At 37.0% G+C, this 27,475-nt stretch overlaps 2 protein-coding genes across 2 annotated transcripts in view; both read right to left on the bottom strand.

The window, feature by feature from the left end:
• Nucleotides 1-20,564, bottom strand: part of LOC133649988 (baculoviral IAP repeat-containing protein 2-like) — a 42,415-nt gene extending 21,851 nt beyond the window's left edge. The window contains exons 1-3 of the mRNA XM_062046704.1: nucleotides 20,475-20,564; nucleotides 1,454-5,022; nucleotides 1,100-1,380 (exon numbers count right to left, since the gene is read on the bottom strand). Coding sequence (XP_061902688.1) covers nucleotides 1,100-1,380; nucleotides 1,454-1,547 — 375 coding nt within the window. The 5' untranslated portion in view covers nucleotides 1,548-5,022; nucleotides 20,475-20,564. The remainder of the gene's footprint in view (nucleotides 1-1,099; nucleotides 1,381-1,453; nucleotides 5,023-20,474) is intronic.
• The window catches only part of LOC133651220 (transcriptional coactivator YAP1-like), a 30,997-nt gene continuing 20,516 nt past the window's right edge, over nucleotides 16,995-27,475 (bottom strand). Inside the window, 1 exon segment of the mRNA XM_062049253.1 lies at nucleotides 16,995-20,769. Coding sequence (XP_061905237.1) covers nucleotides 20,594-20,769 — 176 coding nt within the window. The 3' untranslated portion in view covers nucleotides 16,995-20,593.

Below are 27,475 nucleotides of genomic sequence, written 5' to 3'. Positions count from 1 at the left end.
CAATTTTTTGTGATCCCCTTTATTTAGAAAAGTACCGAAAAGTATCGAAATACAATTTGGTACCAGTACTAAAATATTGGCATCGGGACAACACTAATATTGACAATATAATAGAATGATAAATGACACAATATGTTACTGCATATGTCAGCAGACTAATTAGTAGCCTTTGTTTGTTTACTTACTACTAAAAGACAAGTTGTCTAGTATGTTCACTATTTTATTTAAGGACTAAATTGTTCTTCAATTGCAATAAGAAACCGCAAGGTTTTTTGTTCAAATAAAGCCAATAATTCCATTTTTTGTGGTCCCCTTTATTTAGAAAAGTACCGAAAAGTATCAAAATACAATTTGGTACCAGTACTAAAATATTGGCATCGGGACAACACTAATATTGACAATATAATAGGTGTATAAATGACACAATATGTTACTGCATACGTCAGCAGACTAATTAGTAGCCTTTGTTTGTTTACTTACTACTAAAAGACAAGTTGTCTAGTATGTTCACTATTTATTTTAAAGACAAAATTGCAATAAGAAACATGTTTAATGTACCATACATTTTTTTGTTAAAATAAAGCCAATAATGCCATTTTTTGTGGTCCCCTTTATTTAGAAAAGTATGAAAAAGTACCGAAAACTATCAAAAATTTTTTTGGTACCAGTACTAAAATATTGGTATCGGGACAACACTAATTTTGACAAAATAATAGGTGTATAAATGACACAATATGTTACTGCATACGTCAGCAGTAAGACAAGTTGTCTACTATGTTCATCACATTCTTTGATTGCAATAATAAACCATATATTTAATGTATCATACGATTTTCTGGTTAATTAAAGCCAATAATAACATTTTTGTGGTGCCCTTTATTTTGAAAAATATCAAAAAACATTTTGGTACCGGTACCGAAACTAAAATATTGATAGCAATGACGAGCATTTTAGTAATTGTGAAAAATATACACACTAATAGGAACATAAGCTAGCCTGTGGTGTTCTTGTTACATTTGTTTGGTTTGATAAACAAAATAACCGTGAGCAAGTTGCAAAAAAAAATAATTGATTGGTAAATAAAGCCTTTCCATCTTACCGGGACGGCGGGCGCGACGCGTAGCGGGGAGAAGGCGGAGTGCGAGGAGGACAGCAGGTTGGCGGTGGACGGGAGGCTCTGGACGAAGGAGCAGGAAGGCGACAGCTGGCGGTGTTTCTCGATGGGACAGTCGCCGGCCAGCCAGCCCTCGGCCGTCACGTTGCAGCGGAAACACTGCACGCGGTCGCCCACGCCCGTGTAGAACCACCCGGCTCGGGCCAGGCTGCGCTCCGTGACGGCGCTCGCCGGGAAACGGGCGAAGGTGGAGATGCGGAAAAGCTCTGCGGACGGAAGAACGCGTCAGAAGGTTGCGAAAAAGGAAGGAAAAAAACCATCCAAAGTGTGGATAAATACCCGAAGAGTTGTCGTACTGCAGGTCCGGCGGGGGGCCGTTACGACACAGACCAAGCAGGAACGGGTTGTTTTTCAGCTGAACTAGAGTCTCCATTTGTTTAGGGGGGGAGGAGATGCCCACCGGGGGAGGGGGGGGGATGTTTGAGATCTTTCATGCTCTCACCCACAAAACAGATAAAAAAAAAACAGTCAAAGTGAAACTAAAAAGAATCAAAACGGATGACATAGCATTTAAAATGGGAACTGCACCTTTTTTTTGGAATTTTGCCTATCGTTCAAAATCATTATGAGAGACAAGAAGACAAAAGTTGGTTTTTTTTGCATTCTAACATGTAAAAAATGTCTTGTTCTTGGTGACTAGCAATGCAAATAATTCTACCTCTAAATCACTTTAAAAATGCATTTACGTTCTGTAACTTGTATAATAACCAAACTGTAGCAACATTGTTATTGTAAGAAAAAACACTCTTTTTCTAGCGTACGAACACATCGACATGCGACGGTATTAGCCGTAAAAGCTAACTACGGAAAGAGATAAGCGAGCAACGGCGTCAACACAAAACGCGTTTGAGTTTGACGCGCACAATACCAATCTGTACTGAGTGGAAAACTTGAACAATCATACTACAGTATCCGTAATGCTTTGTTTGTACACAGCCAGCCATGGCTAACTATGTACTGTAGTTGTTGCTGCGTGTATCATGATCAATAATTAATTGTGACTCACTCGATGGGACAGTTATCCGTTTGGTCCAGCTGGCCAGAGAGGTTTTTTCCCGGTTTATTTGGGTAAGCAATCCATTTATGTCGAAGTGGCATGGCTTCAAATTCCACATTTTGCAGGTTCGAGTCACGTTCACCTCAACTCTCTCGGCTTTCGTCCGCTCCGACGTCACACTCTTCCTTCTTGCTCACTTTCAGAAGCACTAGCTCATCCTCAGTATCTTCAGCTTCAAAAAGAGAAGGCTGTGAATCCTCATTTGTCCAAAAAAACAGTCGTCTTTTACAATGTCTGCCATGATTAGAGAAAACAGGCGTTTGTTTTTGGAAGTAGGAACACAAATTTGTTGCCAGAAGTCAGAAGTGTGCTGCTATGGAAACAGAAATCAACGCGCCGAGGAATTAGTTCCGGCAATGACTAAAATGACCAAATTAGGGTAAATATTGTACATATTACATATTGTAATGAAGGTGTCTGTTACTACATTATATATATATTTGCAGTGTGTATTTTGTACATATTATATATATTGTTATGAAGGTGTTTGTTACTACATTATAAACACCGCAAAAAGTCAGTGTTCAAAAAACAAGAAAAAAAATTACAAAAATTAGGGGTATTTTACTTGAACTAAGCAAAATTATCTGCCAATAGAACAAGAAAATTCGGCTGGTCAAGACTTTCCAAAACAAGTCAAATTAGCTAACCTCAACGAACCCCAAAATACCTTAAAATAAGTATATTGTCACTAATAACAAGTGCACTTTTCTTGCTAGAAAAAAAAAGAGACCTTTTTGCTCAATATGTTGAAAAATATTCTTAAATTAAGTAAATGCTAGTGCCATTATCTTGACATAATGATTTTTTCATCATGATTTTTTTTTTCATGCTTGAAGTAAGAAATGATTACTTTGAAAAAGTAGTTTTATACTTGTGAATGTTGATGACACAGCTTTGCATCAGTTGATATTGTAGTTTCAAGCATGTTTTACTCAATATAGGTCATAACATCTCAGCAACAAGCTGTAATATCTTACTGAGGTCATTTAGGACCAAAACCCTTGAAACAAGTAAAACACTCTACATAAAATCTGCTTAGTGAGAAGAATTATCTTATCAGACAGAAAATAAGCAAATATCACCCTTATTTGACATATTTCATCTTACTTAGAATTCAGTTTTTGCAGTGTATATATACTTGCAGTGTGTATATTGTACATATTACATATTGTTATGAAGGTGTCTGTTACTACATTATATATATACTTGCAGTGTGTGTATTGTACATATTACATATTGTTATGAAGGTGTCTGTTACTACATTATATATATACTTGCAGTGTGTATATTGTACATATTACATATTGTTATGAAGGTGTCTGTTACTACATTATATATATACTTGCAGTGTGTATATTGTACATATTACATATTGTTATGAAGGTGTCTGTTACTACATTATATATATACTTGCAGTGTGTATATTGTACATATTACATATTGTTATGAAGGTGTCTGTTACTACATTATATATATACTTGCAGTGTGTGTATTGTACATATTACATATTGTTATGAAGGTGTTTGTTACTACATTATATATGTACTTGCAGTGTGTATATTGTACATATTACATATTGTTATGAAGGGATCTGTTACTACATTATATATATACTTGCAGTGTGTATATTGTACATATTACATATTGTTATGAAGGTGTTTGTTACTACATTATATATGTACTTGCAGTGTGTATATTGTACATATTACATATTGTTATGAAGGTGTCTGTTACTACATTATATATATACTTGCAGTGTGTATGTAAAACATTGGAGGGTTTTGAAGTTGTTTTAGAGGCTTTGAAGGCTCCATTAGCCGCATCTTCCAAGTATTTTTTTAATCCCCCCCAAAAAAAGACATTTGTGTTCTTGTCTCTCATAATGATTGTGAACAATAAGCAAAATCCCCCCCAAAAAGTGCAGTTCTCCTTTAATGTGCTACATTCTAAATCAATTCAGCCTGGATCATTAAGAAATATGCTTGTAAATCTGCCACATGCCTCCATTTTCTGTACCACTTTGTCCTCATTATCTGAGCTGGAGCCTATCCCAGTTGACTTTTCAGGGTGAGAGGTGGGACTGCTCTTTTATTCCAATTTTTACGTTTTCTTTTGTGAGTAATGGCATTTTTAGAATCCGATAAAAAAATTAGCTGGCGCTCACAAATGGCAAATTTAACACGTAAACCATAGGCTTAAGTCAGGCGGATGGGAAAATAAACACTGTGTAATAAGGGACTAATAAATAACTGAATAAAAATACATTTACATACAATTATGTTGAGATAAAATAAATAAACAAAATGCATGTGCACCAATTTAGTCATAATTTTTGCACCTGAGAAACTTCTCTATAACTTTAGCTCCAAACTTGTTTGATATTGTCATTACTGCCACAAGTGGTGGAAAAGTGTATTACAACTGAGTACCGCTGCGGCCCACACGGACCACAGCTGACACACGGACATTTTTGGTGGCCTCTAGGGGGCGCTTGCGCCATGGTTAAGAAACACTGTTTGAACATGTTTTTAGTAAGTGGGAGGAAGCTGCAGACTCTAACCCAGACCTCCGTCCAATTAAAACATAAAAGCTCGATGAAAAAAAAAATAACCTAAACATTAACCCAAACACACAAGTCACATCTCAAACATCTCTTCCCCCCGCCCCCCGCCCGGGCATCCCCTTTAAGGGTGTTTAAGTATCCATGATGCAGGAAAAAGATCACTATTAGAAAATGTCAGTAAATAATAGTATCAGCTGTCCCGTCTCACTTTGGCCTTCGCAGAACCTGAAAAATGAAAAATAAAGAAAAGTCAGTTAAGTTGACAAAACGACAGGAACAACATTGTAATACAGGCCTGGGCAATGATTTAAATTTAGAGAAAATAATGTGTCTGCAGTGTTTTCCATAAACTGCCAAGATACCTGTGGCGGTGGGGGCGTGGCTATGGGCGTGGTCACATGACATCATAGAGTAATTTGCATAATTTACTACAATGATATGATTTTCTCTAAAAAGGCTCAAAAAATGTATACTTACTAATTAATAATAACAGTTTTGTTTTAAATGTCCATCCATCCATTTTACAATATAATTACAACACTTTATGTACATATTTATATACAGATTTGAACAATAAGTTATTCACTGAAATATATTTATTAATTGTGGTTCTTACAAAAAATATATCTTATAAAATATAAAAGCTAAAATGTCTCTTAAAGCTCTGCCCCTTTAATTAGTGCATACTAAATAATTTAACTTTAGCCTACTACTACAAGCATATTATTTACCAGCAACATAAAGTGAAACAGGTGTCCTGCCACAGTCAGTAACAAATAAACAGAAAACAGTAGTGGTGGTAGATAGACACAGAGCTTCATCAAACATCTGATCCACTGAACAAAGAGCTCCAAAAATCTTGAACTTTAGACTGCCATCAGTTTTACTCCCTACACTTAACCATGTGTTTCCTACTGCCTGCACACTTTGCACCCTTTGTTATATACACATGTGGTGTTTCTAATAGAAATACATTTAATAAAGTCAAATACAAATAAGGCAACAAGAGAAGTATCCTACACTTCTCTTTTATAAAGTAAATGTGAACAGCCTATATGGGCATCTACATCTACTATATGATTTGCCTGAGAAGCTGCAGAGGACAAAAAAAATACCAAATTTTTATTTTATTTGTGGCGGACATAATTATTTCGTGGCGATCCGCCACAAATAAATGAATGTGTGGGAAACCCTGACTATTAAAAATATATACTTTTTTAATGTAAATAAAAGTGAAACTTGTTATGAATTTTCTCTGTAGTAATAGGGGGAAAATTATATAAATCGATTTTTTTCAGAAAACAATCTTACATTTTATTTGTAGGCCATGTAACCCAGGCCTACATATATAGTTACTTTCTACATGTGTGTGAAGCATTCACACAATGAAATACATTAAGATTCTACACCAGGAAAATAATGTCTTTATTATTATTATTCCGCTGCAAAAGTTTTTCATCCGATCTAAACAGTTCGAGTATTAAAATATTCAGCTTAACCGGGAATCGTGAGTTGCCCAAAAATTTAAAAAAATAATAATAATCCTGGATTATCCAGAATTCCCGTTTTTTCCCGGAACATTTTGCCCATTGAAAATGAAAGGGCCGTTTTCCAAACATGCACAACTCCCACATTTCTTACCCGATTTGTATCGTTCCAACATCCACACACTCCACTCACCTTGGACAATCAAACTACCATTTGAAAGTTTAAAAAATTCCCAGAATTCCCAGTTTTCCAAAGCCCTATTGTCACCTCTTCCCGGAAAGTTTTCACAGCCCGCATTTTTCAACAGTTTTTGACTATTTTACCGTCAAATCATTCCTCTTAGTTGGGACAACAAATACTCCTATTTTGTTCCGTACAAATTCGTGGTTTTCCCAAAATTCCAGGAATTCCGAAACACCAAGTCTCAACTCAAACAGTTACTACGTCAACACTTTTCAACCGATTCCAAAAAATCCAACATCTTGTCATCAAGGACAATTGTGCTGATATCAATATTTTCTAAAATTCTTGTTTTTTCCTAAATCCCCACATTTCCAGGATATTCCCACTCAAATGAATGGACGTATTCATAGTTCTACAATGCCCAACATTCTCAAAATTGTGCACCACTTTTTACCCAATTCCGACTTTTCAACCATCCACCCACACTACTCTTCCGATATATTGAACGCAAAATACATTTTACCTTTCCCCAAATTCCCGGTTTTCGTGGAATTTTCTGCAGATTAACATAGAATGGGCAATATACAATCTACTGCATAGCCCACATTTCTCACCAGATTTGAACCGCTCCACTATCCACACACTCCACTCACCTTGGACAATCAAACTACCAATTTCCAAGTTCAAAGAAATTCCAGGAATTCCCGGTTTTCCAAAGTCCTATTGTCACCTCTTCCCGGAAAGTTTTTGCAACCCACATTTTTCAACGGCTTTTGACCATTTCACCATCAAATAATTCCTCTCAGTTGGGACAACAAATGCTCCTATTTTTTTCTAAGTACAAATTCCGTTTTCCCCAAATTACAGGAATTCCGAAATACCAATTCTCTACTCAAACTGTTACGTCAATATTTTTCAACCGATTCCAAAAATTCCATTCATATCATCAAGGACAATTGTGCTAGTATCAATATTTTCAAAAGTATTGTTTTTTCCAAAATCCCTCCATTTCCAGAAAATTCCCATTCAAATGAATGGACGTATTCATAGTTCTACAATGCCCAAAATTCGGTGCCACTTTTTACCAAATTCCGACTCAACCATCCACCCACGCAAAACATGTTTTCCCTTTCCCCAAATTCCTGGTTTTCGTGGAATTTTCTCCCGATTAACAGTGAATGGGCAATATACAATCTACTGCATAGCCCACATTTCTCACCAGATTTGAACCGTTCACCTTGGACAATCAAACTACCAATTTCCAAGTTCCAAAAAAATCCAGGAATTCCCGGTTCTCCAAAGCCCTATTTTCACTTCTTACTGGAAAGTTTTCACAGCCCACATTTTTCAACTGTTTTTCACCATCAAATCATTCCTCACAGTTGGAACAACAAATGCTCCTATTTTTTTCCTTACAAATTCCCTGTTTTCGCCAAATTACAGGAATTCCAAAATACAATTCTCTACTCAAACTGTTACGTCAACATTTTTCAACCGATCCCAAAAATTCCAACATCCACGCATTCATATCATCAAGGACAATTGTGCTAGTATCAATATTTTTAAAACTATTGTTTTTTCCAAAATGCCTAGATTTCCAGTATTCATAGTTCTACAATTCCCAAAATTCTGGGCCACTCTTTACCCAATTCAGACTCTATACACCCGCACTACTCTTCCAATATATTGAACGCATAACATGTTTTTTCCCTTTCCCCCAAATTCCTGGAATTTTCTCCCGATTGACAGTGAATGGGCAATACACAATCTACTGCATAGCCCACATTTCCTATCTGATTTGAACCGTCCCACCATCCACACACCCTGAACATTTAAGCCAGCATGTTTCCCAGTTTCGAAAATTTCCCGAAATTACCAGGAATTTTCCCCCCATTGAAAATGAATGGGCAATATACAAACCTCTCCATATCCCACACTTCTCATCCGATTTGAACCGTTCCAACATCCACACACTCACGGTTCGCGCACATAGAGCATCCCATCCATCCATTTTTTCTACCGCTTGTCCCTTCCGGGGTCGAATTCCGGAATGGCAAATTCTCGATAATGGATGTACTTCCTGTCAAAGCTCAGGTTTTAGTAGCTTTGCTATGTTAAGACAGACAAAATGTAAGAATATAAAAAATATTTACTCACAATTGCTATTTAAAGAGACACAGTTAGCATCTGACGAACTGGACGGCAGCTGACGCTAATGCTAACGCTACGGTTATTAGAAAGACACGCTAACTACAAATTCCGGACCACAGCGTGGAATGTGAGTCAAAAGATGAACTTTATTTTCACTTCCCCATAAATGTTGACTCACCACTAGCTATTGACTGAGTCAGGCGAGGTGGAAAGTCCCTTCTCGTTTAGCTTTTAGCAACATTAGCCGCTAGCGAACCTGGCGCGCATGCGCGGACACCGCCCCTCGTCTGCCACTTCCGGTTTCAGACGAAACAAAACTTTTAAACGATAACATTTTCAATTGTTAACATTTACTTGTCACGTGGATACACTTACAACATAGAAGTGCCATTATAATCGACGTAGATGACTTTGTTTTAACGTTAAACGACAAGTTATGACGTATCAGTTACGGTAATCGTTTAAAGGTCACGTGATTGCGTCATCGTCTCTAAATGATTACTTCCTGCGTTTTACTTTCAGAATGATTCATATCAGTCTACCATCTGCATGGAAATCAAAGTCGAGATGTTAGAAGATCAAAAGTCCACTTGATTTAGCACATTGAACCCGCCATTTAGTCCACTTCCGTCCAGCAAGATTGAGGTGACGTCATCCATTTCCTGCTCCACGGCCACTAGGGGGCGTAGTAGCGGTAACATAAAGTGTGGCCGTGTGGGGGAACACATAAGAGTAACATAAAGTGTGGGGGAACACATAAGAGTAACATAAAGTGTGGGGGAACACATAAGAGTAACATAAAGTGTGGGGGAACACATAAGAGTAACATAAAGTGTGGGGGAACACATAAGAGTAACATAAAGTGTGAGGGAATACATAAGAGTAACATAAAGTGTGGGGGAACACATAAGAGTAACATAAAGTGTGGGGGAACACATACGAGTAACATAAAGTGTGGGGGAACACATATAAGAGTAACATAAAGTGTGGGGGAACACATAAGAGTAACATAAAGTGTGGGGGAACACATAAGAGTAACATAAAGTGTGGGGGAACACATATAAGAGTAACATAAAGTGTGGGGGAACACAAGAGTAACATAAAGTGTGGGGGAACACATAAGAGTAACATAAAGTGTGGGGGAACACATAAGAGTAACATAAAGTGTGGGGGAACACATATAAGAGTAACATAAAGTGTGGGGGAACACATATAAGAGTAACATAAAGTGTGGGGGAACACATATAAGAGTAACATAAAGTGTGGGGGAACACATAACAGTAACATAAAGTGTGGGGGAACATATAAGAGTAACATAAAGTGTGGGGGAACACATAAGAGTAACATAAAGTGTGGGGGAACACATAAGAGTAACATAAAGTGTGGGGGAACACATATAAGAGTAACATAAAGTGTGGGGGAACACATATAAGAGTAACATAAAGTGTGGGGGAACACATACGAGTAACATAAAGTGTGGGGGAACACATATAAGAGTAACATAAAGTGTGGGGGAACACATGAGAGTAACAAAGTGTGGGGGAACACATATAAGAGTAACATAAAGTGTGGGGGAACATATAAGAGTAACATAAAGTGTGGGGGAACACAGAGTAACATAAAGTGTGGGGGAACACATATAAGAGTAACATAAAGTGTGGGGGAACACATGAGAGTAACAAAGTGTGGGGGAACACATATAAGAGTAACATAAAGTGTGGGGGAACACACATAAGAGTAACATAAAGTGTAGGGGAACACATATAAGAGTAACATAAAGTGTGGGGGAACACACATAAGAGTAACATAAAGTGTGGGGGAACACATATAAGAGTAACATAAAGTGTGGGGGAACACATATAAGAGTAACATAAAGTGTGGGGGAACACATATAAGAGTAACATAAAGTGTGGGGGAACACATAACAGTAACATAAAGTGTGGGGGAACATATAAGAGTAACATAAAGTGTGGGGGAACACATAAGAGTAACATAAAGTGTGGGGGAACACATAAGAGTAACATAAAGTGTGGGGGAACACATACGAGTAACATAAAGTGTGGGGGAACACATATAAGAGTAACATAAAGTGTGGGGGAACACATGAGAGTAACAAAGTGTGGGGGAACACATATAAGAGTAACATAAAGTGTGGGGGAACATATAAGAGTAACATAAAGTGTGGGGGAACACAGAGTAACATAAAGTGTGGGGGAACACATATAAGAGTAACATAAAGTGTGGGGGAACACATGAGAGTAACATAAAGTGTGGGGGAACACATATAAGAGTAACATAAAGTGTGGGGGAACACATAAGAGTAACATAAAGTGTGGGGGAACACATATAAGAGTAACATAAAGTGTGGGGGAACACATGAGAGTAACAAAGTGTGGGGGAACACATATAAGAGTAACATAAAGTGTGGGGGAACATATAAGAGTAACATAAAGTGTGGGGGAACACAGAGTAACATAAAGTGTGGGGGAACACATATAAGAGTAACATAAAGTGTGGGGGAACACATGAGAGTAACAAAGTGTGGGGGAACACATATAAGAGTAACATAAAGTGTGGGGGAACACACATAAGAGTAACATAAAGTGTAGGGGAACACATATAAGAGTAACATAAAGTGTGGGGGAACACATAAGAGTAACATAAAGTGTGGGGGAACACATAAGAGTAACATAAAGTGTGGGGGAACACATGAGAGTAACAAAGTGTGGGGGAACACATATAAGAGTAACATAAAGTGTGGGGGAACACATATAAGAGTAACATAAAGTGTGGGGGAACATATAAGAGTAACATAAAGTGTGGGGGAACACATAAGAGTAACATAAAGTGTGGGGGAACACATAAGAGTAACATAAAGTGTGGGGGAACACATATAAGAGTAACATAAAGTGTGGGGGAACACATGAGAGTAACAAAGTGTGGGGGAACACATATAAGAGTAACATAAAGTGTGGGGGAACACACATAAGAGTAACATAAAGTGTAGGGGAACACATATAAGAGTAACATAAAGTGTGGGGGAACACACATAAGAGTAACATAAAGTGTGGGGGAACACATATAAGAGTAACATAAAGTGTGGGGGAACACATATAAGAGTAACATAAAGTGTGGGGGAACACATATAAGAGTAACATAAAGTGTGGGGGAACACATAACAGTAACATAAAGTGTGGGGGAACATATAAGAGTAACATAAAGTGTGGGGGAACACATAAGAGTAACATAAAGTGTGGGGGAACACATAAGAGTAACATAAAGTGTGGGGGAACACATACGAGTAACATAAAGTGTGGGGGAACACATATAAGAGTAACATAAAGTGTGGGGGAACACATGAGAGTAACAAAGTGTGGGGGAACACATATAAGAGTAACATAAAGTGTGGGGGAACATATAAGAGTAACATAAAGTGTGGGGGAACACAGAGTAACATAAAGTGTGGGGGAACACATATAAGAGTAACATAAAGTGTGGGGGAACACATGAGAGTAACATAAAGTGTGGGGGAACACATATAAGAGTAACATAAAGTGTGGGGGAACACATAAGAGTAACATAAAGTGTGGGGGAACACATATAAGAGTAACATAAAGTGTGGGGGAACACATGAGAGTAACAAAGTGTGGGGGAACACATATAAGAGTAACATAAAGTGTGGGGGAACATATAAGAGTAACATAAAGTGTGGGGGAACACAGAGTAACATAAAGTGTGGGGGAACACATATAAGAGTAACATAAAGTGTGGGGGAACACATGAGAGTAACAAAGTGTGGGGGAACACATATAAGAGTAACATAAAGTGTGGGGGAACACACATAAGAGTAACATAAAGTGTAGGGGAACACATATAAGAGTAACATAAAGTGTGGGGGAACACATAAGAGTAACATAAAGTGTGGGGGAACACATAAGAGTAACATAAAGTGTGGGGGAACACATGAGAGTAACAAAGTGTGGGGGAACACATATAAGAGTAACATAAAGTGTGGGGGAACACATATAAGAGTAACATAAAGTGTGGGGGAACATATAAGAGTAACATAAAGTGTGGGGGAACACATAAGAGTAACATAAAGTGTGGGGGAACACATAAGAGTAACATAAAGTGTGGGGGAACACATACGAGTAACATAAAGTGTGGGGGAACACATATAAGAGTAACATAAAGTGTGGGGGAACACATGAGAGTAACAAAGTGTGGGGGAACACATATAAGAGTAACATAAAGTGTGGGGGAACATATAAGAGTAACATAAAGTGTGGGGGAACACAGAGTAACATAAAGTGTGGGGGAACACATATAAGAGTAACATAAAGTGTGGGGGAACACATGAGAGTAACAAAGTGTGGGGGAACACATATAAGAGTAACATAAAGTGTGGGGGAACACACATAAGAGTAACATAAAGTGTAGGGGAACACATATAAGAGTAACATAAAGTGTGGGGGAACACATAAGAGTAACATAAAGTGTGGGGGAACACATATAAGAGTAACATAAAGTGTGGGGGAACCCATAAGAGTAACATAAAGTGTAGGGGAACACATATAAGAGTAACATAAAGTGTGGGGGAACACATAAGAGTAACATAAAGTGTGGGGGAACACATAAGAGTAACATAAAGTGTGGGGGAACACATATAAGAGTAACATAAAGTGTGGGGGAACACATAAGAGTAACATAAAGTGTGGGGGAACACATATAAGAGTAACATAAAGTGTGGGGGAACACATAAGAGTAACATAAAGTGTGGGGGAACACACATAAGAGTAACATAAAGTGTGGGGGAACACATAAGAGTAACATAAAGTGTGGGGGAACACATATAAGAGTAACATAAAGTGTGGGGGAACACATAAGAGTAACATAAAGTGTGGGGGAACACATAAGAGTAACATAAAGTGTGGGGGAACACATATAAGAGTAACATAAAGTGTGGGGGAACACATATAAGAGTAACATAAAGTGTGGGGGAACACATAAGAGTAACATAAAGTGTGGGGGAACACATATAAGAGTAACATAAAGGCATTGTATCAACTACAGAAAAGATCTATAAGGATTATTCATAAAGTAGATTACACACTAAGATATTATTTATTAATTCAGGTTTATTCAAACTACAGCAGCCAGTAAAGTTCCAGACATGATGTGTCGTGTTTAAGACTAAAAGTCAAACTACAGCAGCCAGTAAAGTTACAGACATGATGTGTCGTGTTTAAGACTAAAAGTCAAACTACAGCAGCTAGTTAAGTTCCAGACATGATGTGTCGTGTTTAAGACTAAAAGTCAAACTACAGCAGCTAGTAAAGTTACAGACATGATGTGTCGTGTTTAAGACTAAAAGTCAAACTACAGCAGCTAGTTAAGTTCCAGACATGATGTGTCGTGTTTAAGACTAAAAGTCAAACTACAGCAGCCAGTAAAGTTACAGACATGATGTGTCGTGTTTAAGACTAAAAGTCAAACTACAGCAGCTAGTAAAGTTACAGACATGATGTGTCGTGTTTAAGACTAAAAGTCAAACTACAGCAGCCAGTAAAGTTACAGACATGATGTGTCGTGTTTAAGACTAAAAGTCAAACTACAGCAGCTAGTAAAGTTCCAGACATGATGTGTCGTGTTTAAGACTAAAAGTCAAACTACAGCAGCCAGTAAAGTTACAGACATGATGTGTCGTGTTTAAGACTAAAAGTCAAACTACAGCAGCTAGTAAAGTTACAGACATGATGTGTCGTGTTTAAGACTAAAAGTCAAACTACAGCAGCCAGTAAAGTTACAGACATGATGTGTCGTGTTTAAGACTAAAAGTCAAACTACAGCAGCTAGTAAAGTTCCAGACATGATGTGTCGTGTTTAAGACTAAAAGTCAAACTACAGCAGCTAGTAAAGTTCCAGACATAATGTGTCGTGTTTAAGGCTAAAAGTCAAACTACAGCAGCTAGTAAAGTTCCAGACATAATGTGTCGTGTTTAAGACTAAAAGTCAAACTACAGCAGCTAGTAAAGTTACAGACATGATGTGTCATGTTTAAGACTAAAAGTCAAACTACAGCAGCTAGTAAAGTTCCAGACATGATGTGTCGTGTTTAAGACTAAAAGTCAAACTACAGCAGCTAGTAAAGTTCCAGACATAATGTGTCGTGTTTAAGACTAAAAGTCAAACTACAGCAGCTAGTTAAGTTCCAGACATGATGTGTCTTGTTTAAGACTAAAAGTCAAACTACAGCAGCCAGTAAAGTTACAGACATGATGTGTCGTGTTTAAGACTAAAAGTCAAACTACAGCAGCCAGTAAAGTTACAGACATGATGTGTCGTGTTTAAGACTAAAAGTCAAACTACAGCAGCTAGTAAAGTTCCAGACATGATGTGTCGTGTTTAAGGCTAAAAGTCAAACTACAGCAGCCAGTAAAGTTACAGACATGATGTGTCGTGTTTAAGACTAAAAGTCAAACTACAGCAGCTAGTAAAGTTCCAGACATGATGTGTCGTGTTTAAGGCTAAAAGTCAAACTACAGCAGCCAGTAAAGTTCCAGACATGATGTGTCGTGTTTAAGACTAAAAGTCAAACTACAGCAGCTAGTAAAGTTCCAGACATGATGTGTCGTGTTTAAGACTAAAAGTCAAACTACAGCAGCTAGTAAAGTTCCAGACATGATGTGTCGTGTTTAAGACTAAAAGTCAAACTACAGCAGCCAGTAAAGTTCCAGACATGATGTGTCGTGTTTAAGACTAAAAGTCAAACTACAGCAGCTAGTAAAGTTACAGACATGATGTGTCGTGTTTAAGACTAAAAGTCAAACTACAGCAGCCAGTAAAGTTACAGACATGATGTGTCGTGTTTAAGACTAAAAGTCAAACTACAGCAGCCAGTAAAGTTACAGACATGATGTGTCGTGTTTAAGACTAAAAGTCAAACTACAGCAGCTAGTAAAGTTACAGACATGATGTGTCATGTTTAAGACTAAAAGTCAAACTACAGCAGCTAGTAAAGTTACAGACATGATGTGTCGTGTTTAAGACTAAAAGTCAAACTACAGCAGCTAGTAAAGTTCCAGACATGATGTGTCGTGTTTAAGACTAAAAGTCAAACTACAGCAGCCAGTAAAGTTCCAGACATGATGTGTCGTGTTTAAGACTAAAAGTCAAACTACAGCAGCCAGTAAAGTTCCAGACATGATGTGTCATGTTTAAGACTAAAAGTCAAACTACAGCAGCCAGTAAAGTTCCAGACATGATGTGTCGTGTTTAAGACTAAAAGTCAAACTACAGCAGCTAGTAAAGTTACAGACATGATGTGTCGTGTTTAAGACTAAAAGTCAAACTACAGCAGCCAGTAAAGTTCCAGACATGATGTGTCATGTTTAAGACTAAAAGTCAAACTACAGCAGCCAGTAAAGTTCCAGACATGATGTGTCGTGTTTAAGACTAAAAGTCAAACTACAGCAGCTAGTAAAGTTACAGACATGATGTGTCGTGTTTAAGACTAAAAGTCAAACTACAGCAGCCAGTAAAGTTACAGACATGATGTGTCGTGTTTAAGACTAAAAGTCAAACTACAGCAGCTAGTTAAGTTCCAGACATAATGTGTCGTGTTTAAGGCTAAAAGTCAAACATTAGCAGCAAATGTACAACAAATGTTTGTCATGACTTGTGAGGATGAAGAGCAGAGAAGAAAAGGTCATTTCCAACTTCAGTATTCAAGGACTACTTTAACACAAAAGTGTACATCAGTTCCACTATGGAAGTCTCTTTACAATGAGATAAAAGACTGTAAAAATATATTCCAATTGAAAAAAATATATAAAGACAGAACAATAAGATCATATGGACATCCATAAGTGTTTACATTTTGATTTATATTTATTATTTTACCTATTTTTTGCCTGGTTTTGTATTTGTTTTGTATCATCCCATGAGGTGTATATTACTTTTGTTTTTTTTTGTTTGGTTTGTACTTCATGAAGTTTTGCACTTGTTGTGTTTTTTTGTGTGTTTTCATAATATTTGCATGTAATTGTTGCTTTAGATAATATCCATTAAGTAAGACTATGTATTATGTTGACGGGGGCAGGAAATATACCATTTGTCTTCATCCTGCTCCTTCTCAGACATAGCTGTGTAAATGTATCATTAATAATTGAGCTATAATTGAGGTATAATTGAGCTATAATTGAGCTATAATTGTCTATCCATCAAAGATGCACATCAATGAAGGAGATCAATACAAAATGAAATGAATTTCTTGATTTATTAACCCATTTTCCAGTGTTTATGATTGACATGTTGCCCCCAAATGTCTCAAGAATATAATCCAGACGGGAAAAAAAATCATTTATTATCTTTATTATGCATCCAAAAAAAAAACAGATTATAGAGAAAGTAAGGAGACAATAAAATGGATACAAAGCACATGCATAAAAAGGTAGAAAGTAAAGTGTGTGATGTTACATACAATGATTGTGTATATGGAGTGTTGTAAGATAAATAACAGATAAGGTAGTGTGTTGCACTGGGATGTGTGATAATATTCAAATCATAATAACAAAACAACACAGAAGGAGCAATGCAATGTCTTCATTCACTGGTTACCTTTTTTTTTTTCTTTTTTCCTGAAAGGAAATGAATGCTTGTATGTTGTTGTAACTTCACCATCAAACAGAAAGAAAAAGAAGAAAAAAAAAAAAACAAGCATTCATTTGACCAGCGTCACTTTGCAGTGAAAATACATTGGAGGGACTCGGGGGGAAAACACCAACACAAACACGAGCTTTAAAATGTGACGAAGGCCTCAAATGTGAAGACGCGTGTAGCTAAAATGCTAATTGACATTAGCAACCGGTTGGGTTCCTTGCCATTTCCGCCCCGGAGAGGACTCGAAACCCTGGTGCTCAGCATGTTGACCACAGAGCTAAAAACACAGGACAGCCAGCATCGCTCTTGTAGTCAATCCGGGTCACGGCACCACTGCACTCTCACTGTGTACGCTCTCTCTCTCTCTCTTGGTTGTATTGCGTTTTTTTCTCTTACTGCTCTGGCCCGAGAGGCGAGCGTGCTAACTAACGAGCTAAAAGCCCGGGCTTTAAACTCAATAGCCAGCCTTGCTCTTGAAGTCAATCCGGGTCACGGTACCACTGCAGTCCGTGTGTACTCCCCCTCTCTCTCTTGGCTGTGTTGTGTTTTTTTCTTACTGCTCTTAACCCAGGTTGCCGGCACTGGAGGCGAGCAAGCTGACTAACGAGCTAAAAGCCCGGGCTGTAAGCTTGAAGTCAATCCGGGTCACGGCACCACTGCAGCCCGTGTGTACTCCCCTCTCTCTCGGCTGTGTCGTGTTTCTTTCCTACTGCTCTGAACCCAGGTCGCTGGCACGAGAGGCGAGCGTGCTGACTAACGAGCTAAAAGCCCGGGCTTTAAACTCAATAGCCAGCCTTGCTCTTGAAGTCAATCCGGGTCACGGTACCACTGCAGTCCGTGTGTACTCCCCCTCTCTCTCTTGGCTGTGTTGTGTTTTTTTCTTACTGCTCTTAACCCAGGTTGCCGGCACTGGAGGCGAGCAAGCTGACTAACGAGCTAAAAGCCCGGGCTGTAAACTTGAAGTCAATCCGGGTCACGGCACCACTGCAGCCCGTGTGTACTCCCCTCTCTCTCGGCTGTGTCGTGTTTCTTTCCTACTGCTCTGAACCCAGGTCGCTGGCACGAGAGGCGAGCGTGCTGACTAACGAGCTAAAAGCCCGGGCTATAAACTCAATAGCCAGCCTTGCTCTTGAAGTCAATCCGGGTCACGGTACCACTGCAGTCCGTGTGTACTCCCCCTCTCTCTCTTGGCTGTGTTGTGTTTTTTTCTTACCACTCTGAACCCAGGTCACTGGCATGAGAGGCGAGCAAGCTGACTAACGAGCTAAAAGCCCAGGCTTTAAACTTGAAGTCAATCCGGGTCACAGCACCACTGCAGTCCGTGTGTACTTCCCCTCTCTCTCGGCTGTGTTGTGTTATTTTTCTTACCACTCTGAACCCAGGTCGCCGGCACAAGAGACGAGCATACTGACTAACGAGCTAAAAGCCCGGGCTATAAACTTGAAGTCAATCCGGGTCACGGCACCACTGCAGTCCGCGTGTACTCCCCCTCTCTCCCGGCTGTGTCGCATTTTTTTCTTACTGCTCTTAACCCAGGTCGCCGGCACTAGAGGCGAGCATGCTGACTAACGAGCTAAAAGCCAGGGCTTTAAACTTGAAGTCAATCCGGGTCACGGCACCACTGCAGCCCGTGTGTACTCCCCCTCTCTCTCGGCTGTGTCGTGTTTCTTTCCTACTGCTCTGAAGAGGCGAGCATGCTGACTAACGAGCTAAAAGCCCAGGCTTTAAACTCAATAGCCAGCCTTGCTCTTGAAGTCAATCCGGGTCACGGTACCACTGCAGTCCGTGTGTACTCACCCTCTCTCTCTTGGCTGTGTTGTGTTTTTTTTCTTACCGCTCTGAACCCAGGTCACTGGCATGAGAGGCGAGCAAGCTGACTAACGAGCTAAAAGCCCAGGCTTTAAACTTGAAGTCAATCCGGGTCACGGCACCACTGCAGTCCGTGTGTACTCCCCCTCTCTCTCGGCTGTGTTGTGTTTTTTTTCTTACTGCTCTTAACCCAGGTCGCCGGCACTAGAGGCGAGCGCGCTGACTAACGAGCTAAAAGCCCAGGCTTTAAACTTGAAGTCAATCTGGGTCACGGCACCACTGCAGCGACTGTGTACTCTCTCTCTCGGTTGTATTGCCTTTTTTCTCTTACTGCTCTTAACCCAGGTCGCCGGCACGAGAGGCGAGCGTGCTGACCATCGAGCTAAAAGTCAACTTAATAGCCGGAGGAAGAACAAGTTGCGGTTTGCTAACGTTACACAACTCAGTGCATTGCGGCAGTTGTACAAAACAAATTGCATAAGTGTCAATCAATTCCAATCAAAAGCTTAAAAAAAAATCCCGGTAATATTAGATTTTTGTAACACGGCAAGAATATAAAACATTGTCTCGGGTTCTTGTGTTACCGATAAAAGCACAATAAGAAAATGCAATCAAAACAACACAACTTCCATCAAATTCTTCACAAATATAAGTATTATTTGACCTTGAAGTCGTGTCCAAGTGTGTCTAACATTCGGACAAGAGTGAAAGTATTGGTGTGACTCTTTGGCCGCCTAACCATTCCACCCGGTTCTGATTCCATTCAGATTTTGATTCTCGATTAGAACCGATTCTCGCAATGTTTTACTGAGTGTAATAATAGAAAAGCTCATTCTGGTTGCTTGAAAATGGCCTAAAAATGGATTTTTATTAAAAAAATAATTAAAATGATAAAAAGTTATGAATCCATTTAGAACCGGGTTGAATAAGAATCGCGATTCAGATGCGAACTGATTTTTTCCGTGCACCCCTCTTGAAAACAGTCAAAAGTACGATGCAGTACACTTCCACACCACCGCAATCCCCAATAATTAACATATTTTTCTTGGTATAATGCATACAATCAATAGAAAATAAAGCTTTTTTTTTTTACCTTCACTTCAATTTGAGCACATTTGGGAAAACACGCTAGCTTTTTTTGGGCACTGGACTTGTTTTTGACCTTTGTAATACTCCAGTAATAATACTGTTTTTAGGTAACATGTGACCACCTTCAATTTGTCCTTAAACGTGGAACGTAGCTCGCGTTTCTAAGTTAACATGAAAATGTGCATTAAAGTGAAGCAGCGCCACCTGCTGGGTGACGATTACAAGAACGTCCTGAAAACGCTTCAAAAAGGAGCTCCCAGGAAGAAAAAAAAAAAAGGAGAATTCTAGCAGCTTACCACCTGCGGCAGGGTTATTTCAGGTGAGTCTCCCGGGTCTAGCGTCTCAAAATCCATAGAAGTCCTGACAAGGGTTCTCTAAGACGAGCCGGGCAGGCGGGTCTGTGCGCGGGTGGGGTCTATAGCCAGGTGAGCAGGCTGTCCCTGTCCATGTGAGACCCGGACAGGACCGTCTCCATGTCCATCAGGAGGTCTGAACTAAGACCCTCGGGGATGCAAGGCATCAGTTCCTCGCCCTGGGTCATGGCGGGCAACGTGTCCTGTAAGGTCAGGGAGGATGGCTCGCCAGGTTCACCTAAAACACAAGATGACGTCTTGAATATTATAAGAGTTATCTTTATTTATATCAAAATGGAGGGATTTGCTGTGGACTTATAAATGCTAAGAGTATGTCAACCAAAATATCAACATTATACAGCGAAACTTTGATTTACAAACCCCGCTTTTGCACCTGAAAGAAGCTTTGTGGTTGTTCCATCTGGTTTTGAATTCTCCCTCAGTTAATCCTACATATGTGTCAGATGTGTTAATGTCCTTGCGTGTTACCTTTGCTTGGTAAACGACTGATGGTTGTAAGCACCCCCCGTTGAGAGGGCAATCAGGTTTCTTGCGGCAGTTACAGCCTTTGTCGGTTTTGGAGTCGTTCTGCCTGGTGGTGGGCGGCTCCTTTTCAATTGCTTTGTTGTGGTTTGAAATGATTTGTCGTATGTTGTTCATGCAGCTGTAACTCAATTTAATGTTGTTCTTGTTGAATACTTTTCTTAGGGTGTTGCCTTTGGGGAAGTGTTTGTCGATCAGGGTGAGGAATTTGTGGCCAATATTAGTTGAGACGTTTTTACTGTATGGGGGGTTGTACCAGATAATGTTGTTTCCTTTTCTGCTCCTTTTTGGTTGGTTTCCTGGCGTGGGTTCGTAGGTGAGGGTGAAGTTGTGTCCGCATTCATCAAGTGCTGTTTGGTACGGGGGGGTTGCTTTGTCGAAGTCAGCTTTGCTAGATGACAGCATCGATAGTCTTTTATTAATTCCAGTAGGTATTCTTTTCGTGGTGGTGGGTGGGTGGTTGCACGTATTGGAGTGTTGTGTTGGGTTTGGTGAATGGTTGGTAGCTGTTATTCCTCAGGTTGAAAGTGACGTCGAGGAAGTTGATGGTTTGCTTGTCAGCTTCAATTGTGATCCGTAGGCCATTCTCTTTGAAGATTTGGCATCTACGCTTCTTGGTATTGTCGCTGCTCCTTGGTGAGGTGCGACACACTGCCAGTCCGTGAGGTGCGACACACTGCCAGTCCGTGAGGTGCGACACACTGCCAGTCTGTGAGGTGCGACACACTGCCAGTCCGTGAGGTGCGACACACTGCCAGTCCGTCATCACGGTAAATACCAAGGTTCAGGTTGAGGCTAGCGAGCTGGGAGAGGAGGAAACTCCAAACAAGTTCACACGTTTCTGCTCCGTCAAAACTCCCCATGGTGACGTCGAATGTTGAATTGTTCTTTTTTTGCCATGGTGTGCCGTTGAGGAAGAGTATGGAGTTCTTTGCGTGGATGATGATGTTTCTTTCCTTGCCTGTGATTGAGTCGTAGTCCGAGGCAAAGTCTAGTGCTTTGGTCAGTAGGTCTTGCGTGATGGAAGGGTAACATTCTTCGACATGGAAGGAGATAAAGTTGTGCTGTTGTTTGTCTTGGATGTTGCTGAACTATTTGATTACTGCTGCTGTGTTCCTCCATTGGTTGACTGTTGTTGTGTCGGTCATTTTTGTGTTGATTCTGTCCAGGATTGTTTTGCTGATTTTTCTTATTTCGGATTTAGTTGGGTTTATTAGTCGGCATGATGGGTTATATATATATATATATATATATATATATATATATATATATATATATATATATATATATATATATATATATATATATATATATATATATATATATATATATATATATATATATATATATATATATATATATATATAGCCGAGGTTACTGTGGTTTATCCGTTAGACAGTGCTCAATACCAGAATATCGTTACAATATACAAGCCTGTTTTGCAGGTTTCCCTGCTCCGCTTGAAGAGCAAGAAAACCTGCAAAACAGGCTTGAAGGGATAAAGTAGCCTCCATGTTTTATATATATATATATATATATAGTCAGATTTATTGACAAATGTCAGTAAAGAAGTTAAAAGAAGGGAGGAATTCTCACGATAACTAAAATATATTCTCCGTCAGATATCAAAACATATTTATGGGGAATTTTTTCCCCCGTATATTAACGAAAATAAAATTGGACTCCGGCAGAAAAGGGCTTTATTATTAATAGTGTGCATAAAGGAGAAGCCACCCTTGCAATGCGCAACTTTGCCACCAGATGTCACTGTTGTGTGCAGGGCTGCAATTAACGATTATTTTAATAGTCAACCATTATCCTTTGATTAGTTGATAGTCGGGCGATAAAACGATATCAATATACATCGCGATAGACGCAATCAATAAAAATGCTTTTGATAAAATGTAAAAAAAATGTCCTCTGTCAGAAAAAAACCAAGCAGTTGAAGTTTTAAAACTAAGTCATATAACAAAAGTATTTTTTACTTTAAGGCTTACATCTCAAGACCAATTTTAGACCTATCCGTCAATATAATTGAATTATTTTAAATTATTTGAATTTTTATGCCTTTTTGTCGGAGAAAACCTTTTTTTTATGGCAAAAAAACAAAAAAATAGGCAATATTTTAAGGTCAAGTCATTTGAGCCTTAAATAGGTCAATAATTCATAACATTGATTTAGATTTTTTACCAATGAGAGGATAAAAAAAAAATCATACTAAAGGTTTTTGGGGATCCAAAAAGGCCCCACTCATTAAAGTGTTAAAAATAAGTCATATAATTATGATTTAGTTCTTATTATTATTATGTTGCATGCCCTTGTCTATTTTTTTTTTTAGCAAAAAAATACAAAATAAGCAACATCTCCCTGCCCACAAAAATTCAAAAATGAATATTTGAGGGCAAGTAATTGGAGCCTTAAATAGGTCAATAATTCACAACATTGATTTTGATTTATTATTATTTTTTGAGCAATGACAGGATAAAAAAAAAAATCACACTAAAAGTTATCGGGGATCCAAAAAGAGCAAACTCATGAAAGTGTTGAAAAAAAGTCATAATAATTTTTTAATTTGTTATTATTTTTATGTTTTATGCCTTTGTAACACACAAAATATGCAATATTTTTGTCCAAAAATATTTCAGAGTGGAACATTTCATTTAATTTGACCCAAGAATAGGTCAATAATAACAACATTGATTGTATTTATTTATTTATTTTAGCAATCATACTTAAAGTTCTCAGGGATCCAAATCGGTCCCACTCATTAACGTGTTAAAAATAAGTCATATAATTATTATTTAGTTTTTATTATTTTCATGTTTTATGCCCTTGTTGTCAAATGAAACCTTTGTTTTTATACGGAAAACACACAAAAGTTGCAATATTTTCGCCAAAAAATATTTCAGAGTGGAATGTTGAATTTAATTGGAGCCTACAACAGGTCAATAATGACAACATGGATTTTGATTCATTATTATTTTTTGAGCAATGACAGGTTAAAAAAAAAAAATCATACTAAAAGTTCTCGGGGATCCAAAGAGGCCCCACTCATAAAAGTGTTAAAAATAAGTCCTATATTTATTTAGTTTTTATTATTTTCATGTTCATGCCCTTGACGTCAAAGAAAAACTATGCAATATTTTCCCTCAAAAAAATATTTCAGAGTGTAATATTTAATTTAGTTGGAGCCTATAATAAGTCAAACATAACAATGATTTGTATTTATTATAATTTAAAAAAATAAAATTAAAATAAAATCACACTAAAAGTTCTCGGGGATCCAAAAAGGGCCAACTCATGAAAGTGTTAAAAATAAGTCATATAATTATAATTTTTTTGTTATTATGTTTTTTAGGCCTGTAAATTTCAGAGTGGAATATTTCATTTAATTTGACCCTAGAATATGTCAATAATAACAACATTGATTTTGATTTATTATAATTTTTTTGAGCAAAGACAGGTTTCAAAAATAAAAAAAAATCACACTAAAAGTTCTCGAGGATCCAAAGTGTTAAAAATAAGTCACATAATAATTTTTTTTTGTTTTTATTATTTTCATGATCATGCCCTTGTCATTTTTTGGGGGTAAAAAAAAAAATTCAAAATAGGCAACATTTCCCCCCCAAAACAATTCAAAGTGGAATATTTAAGGTCAAATAATTGGAGCCTTAAATAGGTCAATAACTAACAACATTGATTTGGATTTATTATTATTTTTTGAGCAATGACAGGCTTAAAAAAAAAAAAAATCATACTAAAAGTTCTCGGGGATCCAAAAAGGGCCAACTCATGAAAGTGTTAAAAATAAGTCATACAATTATATAATTGTTTTGTTATTATGTTTATGTTTTATGCCCTTGTAACACATCAAATATGCAGTACGGTATTTCTCTCCAAAAATATTTCAGAGTGGAATATTTCATTTAATTTGACCTTAGAATATGTCAAGAATAACCACATTGATTTTGATTTATTATTATTATTTTTTGAGCAAAGACATGTTTAAAAATAATAATTTAAAAAAAATCATACTAAAAGTTCTCGGGGATCCAAAAAGGGCCAACCCATGAAAGTGTTAAAAATAAGTAATCTAATTATATAATTGTTTTGTTATTATGTTTATGTTTTATGCCCTTGTAACACATAAAATATGCAGTATTTCTCTCCAAAAATATTTCAGAGTGGAATATTTCATTTAATTTGACCCTAGAATATGTCAAGAATAACCACATTGATTTTGATTTATTATAATTTTTTTGAGCAAAGACAGGTTTGAAAAAAAAAAAAAAAATCACATTAAAGGTTCTCGAGGATCCAAAGTGTTAAAAATGAAAGTGTTAAAAATAAGTCATATAATAATTTTTTTGTTTTTATTATTTTCATGCCCTTTTTTTTTTTTGGTAACTTTTTTTAATTTTTTTAAATAGGCAACATTTCCCCCCCAAAAAAATTCAAAGTGGAATATTTAAGGTCAAGTAATTTGAGCCTTAAATAGGTCAATAACTAACAACATTGATTTGGATTTATTATTATTTTTTGAGCAATGACACGTTTAAAAAAAAAAAAAAATCATACTAAAAGTTCTCGGGGATCCAAAAAGGGCCAACTCATGAAAGTGTTAAAAATAAGTCATATAATTTTTTTTGTTTTGTTATTATGTTTATGTTTTATGCCCTTGTAAAACATTAAATATGCAGTATTTTTCTCCAAAAATATTTCAGAGTGGAATATTTAATTTAATTTGACCCTAAAATATGTCAAGAATAACCACATTGATTTTGATTTATTATTATTTTTTTGAGCAAAGACAGGTTAAAAAAATAAAAATAAAATAAAATCATACTAAAAGTTCTCGGGGATCCAAAAAGGGCCAACTCATGAAAGTGTTAAAAATAAGTCATAAAATTATATAATTGTTTTGTTATTATGTTTATGTTTTATGCCCTTATAACACATAAAATATGCAGTAAAAGTTTTTTTTTTTTGGATAAATAAATAAAAAAATCACACTAAAAGTTCTCGAGGATCCAAAGTGTTAAAAATGAAATTGTTAAAAATAAGTCATATGATTATTTTTTTGTTTTTATTATTTTCATGATCATGCCCTTGTTGTCATTTTTTTTGGGTAAACATTTTTTTAAATAGGCAACATTTCCCCCCAAAAAAATTCAAAGTGGAATATTTAAGGTCAAATAATTGGAGCCTTAAATAGGTCAATAATTCACAACACTGATTTGGATTTATTATTATTTTTTGAGCAATGACAGGTTTAAAAAAAAAAAAAAAAATCCTACTAAAAGTTCTCAGGGATCCAAAAAGTGTCAACTCATGAAAGTGTTAAAAATAAGTCATAAAATTATATAATTGTTTTGTTATTATGTTTATGTGTTATGCCCTTATAACACATAAAATATGCAGTATTTCTCTCCAAAAATATTTCAGAGTGGAATATTTCATTTAATTTGACCCTAGAATATGTCAAGAATAACCACATTGATTTTGATTTATTATTATTTTTTTGAGCAAAGACAGGTTAAAAAAATAAAAATAAAATAAAATCATACTAAAAGTTCTCGGGGATCCAAAAAGGGCCAACTCATGAAAGTGTTAAAAATAAGTCATAAAATTATATAATTGTTTTGTTATTATGTTTATGTTTTATGCCCTTATAACACATAAAATATGCAGTATTTTTCTCCAAAAATCTTTCAGAGTGGAATATTTCATTTAATTTGACCCTAGAATATGTCAATAATAACCACATTGATTTTGATTTTTTTTTTTTTTTAAGCAAAGACAGGTTTAAAAAACAAACAAAAAAAAAACTATAAAGTTTCTCGAGGATCCAAAGTGTTAAAAATAAGTCATATAAATATTTTTCTGTTTTTATTATTTTCATGATCATGCCCTTGTTGTCATTTTTTTTTGGTAATTTTTTTTTTTTAAATAGGCAACATTCCCCCCCCCCCCCCCCCCCCCCCCCCCCCCCACCCCCCCCCCCCCCCCCCCACCCAAATTCAAAGTGTAATATTTAAGGTCAAATAATTGGAGCCTTAAATAAGTAAATAATTCACAACACTGATTTTGATTTATTATTATTTTTTGAGCAATGACAGGTTTAAAAAATAAAATAAAATCACACTAAAAGTTCTCGGGGATCTAAAAAGGACCAACTCATGAAAGTGTTAAAAATAAGTCATAAAATTATATAATTGTTTTGTTATTATGTTTATGTTTTATGCCCTTGTAACAAATAAAAAAATCACACTAAAAGTTCTCGAGGATCCAAAGTGTCAAAAATAAATCATATAATTATTTTTTTGTTTTTATTATTTTCATGATCACGCCCTTGTCATTTTTTTGGGGTATATTTTTTTTAAATAGGCAACATTTCCCCC

This window comes from Entelurus aequoreus, linkage group LG05 (assembly GCF_033978785.1).
Source record: "Entelurus aequoreus isolate RoL-2023_Sb linkage group LG05, RoL_Eaeq_v1.1, whole genome shotgun sequence".
NCBI lineage: Eukaryota > Metazoa > Chordata > Actinopteri > Syngnathiformes > Syngnathidae > Entelurus > Entelurus aequoreus.
This window is presented reverse-complemented; position numbering and strand designations above follow the sequence as displayed.